The 4,955-nt window shown below is 41.3% G+C and overlaps 1 protein-coding gene across 1 annotated transcript in view; it reads right to left on the reverse strand.

Moving 5' to 3' along the window:
* Positions 1-13: 13 nt before the first annotated feature.
* LOC111649180 (recombining binding protein suppressor of hairless-like protein) overlaps positions 14-4,955 on the reverse strand; it is a 20,323-nt gene continuing 15,381 nt past the window's right edge. The window contains exons 9-10 of the mRNA XM_023398933.2: positions 3,042-3,145; positions 14-408 (exon numbers count right to left, since the gene is read on the reverse strand). Of these exons, the coding sequence (XP_023254701.1) occupies positions 111-408; positions 3,042-3,145 (402 nt within the window). The 3' untranslated portion in view covers positions 14-110. The remainder of the gene's footprint in view (positions 409-3,041; positions 3,146-4,955) is intronic.

The following is a 4,955-nucleotide window of genomic DNA, read 5'->3' on the forward strand; positions in this document are numbered from 1 at the left end:
GTTGCATAGTTCACTGATACAGGATCAATATTGATCTATAACCCGAACATCAGCCTCCTGCTGTGAGCTCCACCTGATGATCAGACTTCACCTGAGGACAGTCGCTGGCGTCACATGAAGAGGTGGAAATTGGCTCTGGTGAACTCCTGATGGATGGTCTCTAACAGGACGTCGTCCTCCTGTCCTCCGCCCGTCCCTCCGTCTCTCTTCCCTCCTCCAGCTCCTCCTCCTCGGACAGGCGCCGACGGGTGGAGCTCGGGGGTGTAGGTGAAGCTGAACGTCGTGCGATAAATCAGGCCGTCCAGTCGGATGAGGGACAGGGGGACGGTGATGACGCGACGCAGGCAGCGCCAGCCGTCACTGAAGACGGAGACGTCAGGGACGACGCAGAGCAGAGATTTGGGAGACCTGAGCAGAAACAGACGGATGAAAGTGAGAAGAAATGACACCGACAGGAAACCCTCCAACACAACAGACTACAGCGACCAGAGGGAATCCACAGGGAACACAACAACCTTACACTCACACACATACACACATTATAATTCTTATTTCTATAAAGGCTCATAAATCAAGAGTCTGTTTCTTTTTTAAATAGTTTCTACGTATAAAATATAAGTAATATACGTCTTCCCTTTAATGTCATAAAAAGCCGAATTAAGTGTTAAATAATTAGAAGCTGCAAATAGTGAAAGAATGATATAAGTGCTATAGTGTGACCTCCACCTGTCTTTTCTATTGGTGCCTAATAAACAAAGTCTTGGATCGAACACACAGACACAGAGATGAAATATCAACAGAGAGGGAAGAAGATCACAAGACTAACATAAAAATGACATTTCACTCCTCATCTCCTGCTTCCTCTCTGGGGTAAAATTCATTCTGTGCCGCATCGACTTCAGCTGTAAATTATACGAACATTTATGAACCAACTCGACTTCACTGTTTGCTTCATTTCCAGATGCAGCAGGCAGATGTTTTCAGAGGAACAGCTGTAAAGAGCCACTGTCCAGACACACTCAGTCAGAGAGCAGCAGGTGAACATAGTGGAGCATTTAGCAGCTAAAGAGCCAGATGTTTCCTTCAGGAGCTGGAGACCAAACACACAGCTCAAAGAAAGAGACACAAACACCACAACATCAAGTTCCCTCGAGGCGTTACTGAGATATTGTGTTCTCAAGGCCAAAACCATGATTCGTGAGGTCACCACGACCTCGACCTTTGACCTTTGAATGACACAGACAGCCCAAAAACATTACAGCTCTGGCTCTGACTGTCTGTTTAAAAATGATAAACTCTAGCGTCCCAGGAGAAAATGACATTTAAGTAATAATGCAGTTTAACTGTATTTATACAGCACATTTATAAACTGAGACGTTCAGTAAAAAGGTTCATTACAAGGAGAAAAATAAAGCAACAGCCCTGAGAATAGTGAAACTGCAGATAAGTAGATAATGACATGATTATGTGACAGACTAAACAGAGTCGTGTGGCTGATATGAAGCACCAGTGAGCAGCAGACATCTTGAATGCCCCTTTATAAGGTGTTCCATTCAAACCCATCCTACACCTCTGGCTCTCGTGGCAGTGAGGGATCAGGTTCCTAATTGGCTGCAGCTTCTCGTACAAACAGCACATTGTGGATGACTGTTACACAAACACGGCTTTCCTCTGCGCTGCCGAGCCGCTGCAGACGGGAGGGATATTTGCAGAACCTCGTGGCGAGCCGCTCGCTGCCAGAGACCCCGGCACACGATGTCTCAGCACTTCAGGTGTGGGATCTGAGGTGGATTTTGACGTCAGAGACGATATTTGGCTTCGGGATGCGTCATGTGAGATTCTGTGAGGGGACGCCTGGATGTCAAGTTTCTGCAGAGCCCCGCTGTAACGTACAGACTCCCAACACAAGAGTTAGAGAGAGGATTGTTCCTGTAAGCCGAGCTCAGTACAACATAAGCCCCTTTATGCTTCTCAGGTCTCTCCACACGGATGAACACGGGTAAATAGGAAAGTTCAGTAAATGAATGAATGAATATTTGTGGTTAAACTTGTTGGGAAAACCAAATGATGTCCAGAATTTGTCCTGAACAAATAAGAAGATTATTTTTACCTAAATGACGCCAGAACAAAACTGTGAAACAGAGTGAAGAGGTGAAAAGGGAATAAAGACGATTGATTTAGTTGATTAATCTTCAGTCAACAGAAAATCAATCTACAGTTATTTTCATAATCGAATCATCATTCAAGTGTTCATCATTTGTTTGGCTTGAAAAAGTCAAGCCACATGGAGGGAAACCTTTACACTGGATGGGATGTTTAATGACCGGCTGTCGTTCAGCACTGCTCTGAAGCCAAGCAAAGATTTACCACTGGGACAATATCAAAGTGTTGTATCACATGATTCTCAGCAGAATAACTCAAGTCTGTTGCGTTTTATTGAAATTCCTCAACAAACAGCAAAATAACTGCTTTTGAAATCTGGGTCAAATGAAATATAATTTGGGTTCAAACTGCTTGGTTACATTATATTTGGTCTGGAGGTGCCACTTAATATTTTTTACGTGAAAATGCCATAAAAATGTTCATATTTGGGTCAACTTTTATGAGCTTCACAGACCCGAGCGTCTCACTTAAACACGACTTCAGCTTTAATTTACCCCTCGTGCTGCTCAGCTCCACACCTGGTGCCTCAGCGGTGAAGCAGCACGAGAGAAAAAGGCATGAAACAGCCATAAATTGAAAAACAGGGCGTCTCAGGCTGATAGTTAAACAAAGACAGAAGTCAGGAGATCAACTTTTATAACCAAGAAAATGGATTCGGGCTCAATTTTTGAACGTAAAGAAACTGAATTTATGACACTTTGAAATCAAACTGATAAAAAGTAAAGAATTAATTGTTTTACCAGTTTCACAAACAGACCTTTTTAGACAGATAGATAGATACTTTATTTATCCCCTAGGGGAAATTCATCTAAAGAAAAACTAATATTTTAAAGACGTATCTTTTGCCCGTCTGTGTATTATTCACTTTTCTAACTCACTTGAACATGGTCTCGGCCTCGCTGCTGCCAAACCACACTTTGAGATGAGGGCTGAAGTTTTCTCCATGGATTTCCAGCATGGCAACGTGTCCTCCACCATTCACCTGGAGAAACACACACACACGCACACGCACACACACACAATTCAAAAAGTGTGATGGCTTCATTTCAGTTTGACTTCCTCTATTTTATTATTGTTAGTACTTATTTCTTTATGTGCTTTGATGTGTCTCATCCATTGACCATCGACCTGAGTGAAACTGTTGGAGCGGCTCCTGTGTTTCGACACATCAGATGTCGAGCGAGACAACGCCACCGTCACTGTAGTTTTTACAGATCTGTTCACATAATTAATGAGTGATTCTCAGTGATTTCTTCCGATGTAACATTTACATGATCTGTAGTTAAATGGCTAAAGATCCCACAGCAGCTCGTCGTCCAGCAGCTGCACCTGCTTGTTGTTTTACATTGAACCTTGGCGTTCCCTTTCTCTCTGGCTGAGTCTCTGTTAAACTTGAACGTATGTTCTGAGGAGTCGGTTCAGTTCCTCTTCTCTGGAGCCTGTGACCTCTGAGCGTTTTGTAGAAGAGGAACCTGCGGTCGAAGAGGCTGTAGCAGTTTCTCAAACGTCAAGTTTAATCTCATAAATACTATGATTGAAAGGAGTTCCTGAAATAAAGCAGAAGTGAAACAACTTCTGCTTTACATATTCACTCTGGGTATTAATGTTAACGTGTCTCAGCACTCTGTTATTTAGTGCACATTCAGGACCTTCAGTTTGTTTTTTTATTTTCAGACCAAGAACTGAAAAACAAAGAAACGATGGGATTTCCGTTTCTTCTTTTTAAACCAAAAACCAAAACACGTCACACGAGAGCCGTTGTAGAAGCCGTGGAAGAAACTGTCCAATTCTGCTGTTTGTTAATTCATTTTTTTCTATTTTCCTTGTTGAATTAAAGAATGAAGAAGTGAAGTCAGGTAAAGGTTAATATTTCAAAATAAAAGCCAGAGGGATAGCGTGGCCATCAAGTGTAAAATTATACACAGACGTTGATGTTGTGTTTATTTGCTCATTTCAAGAACTCACTCTCTATGAACTGTCTGTAGACTCGACCTGAGAAGCTACTAACGTGTGATATAGTGACATTATATGGTTGTTCTGCTCTTTATGATTAAATAAACGGCCTAAAAGCTGCCTACTGAAAATATGAGAACTATCAGTACCACTTTGGTGGATGTCTGGCTGAGGACTGATGAAATTTAGAATCGAGGTTGTCGATTGTCAACAAACAACCAACAACAAACAACAAACAACCAACAACAAACAACCAACAACAAACAACCAACAACCAACAACAAACAACCAACAACAAACAACCATCAACAAACAACAAACAACCAACAACAGCTCTAAAACAAGAACGTTAGCTCCATCATGTGGAAGAATATTAACTTGTTATTTGGTGAAAGGGTGAACAATAATCTGGTGACACTGAGCACCTCTGCTGGTCACTTTAAACAACACTAAACATTTCCACATATTAATTCACAAGTAATTAATACATCACACATCTGATCTCATTCGTCTTGATGCGAAACAAAACAGATCTTTATCTTTATGTGTCTGTGTCTGTCTGTGCTTAGATTATGTTACACTTTATAGAAAGGCCAATCTTTCCTCTTTGCTTTTATTCTGAAATATTTACCTTAACTTCCATTCCTTCCTTTCTTCATTCTTAAATTCAAAATGAAGGAAAAAAGGAAGGAAAAATTAAAAATAAAGAAATTTGCAAACATCAGAACTGGACTGTTTCTTCCAATTTGATGTTTCTTGTTTCTTGCTTTTTATTTTATTTGTCCTCAGTCACACTGACCCTCTTTCATTTTCATTACACTGAGAAACACCCTGAGCGT

The sequence above is a fragment of the Seriola lalandi genome, unplaced genomic scaffold, assembly GCF_002814215.2.
Source record: "Seriola lalandi dorsalis isolate HSWRI2012SDOR001 ecotype SW California unplaced genomic scaffold, Sedor1 jcf7180002050081, whole genome shotgun sequence".
NCBI lineage: Eukaryota > Metazoa > Chordata > Actinopteri > Carangiformes > Carangidae > Seriola > Seriola lalandi.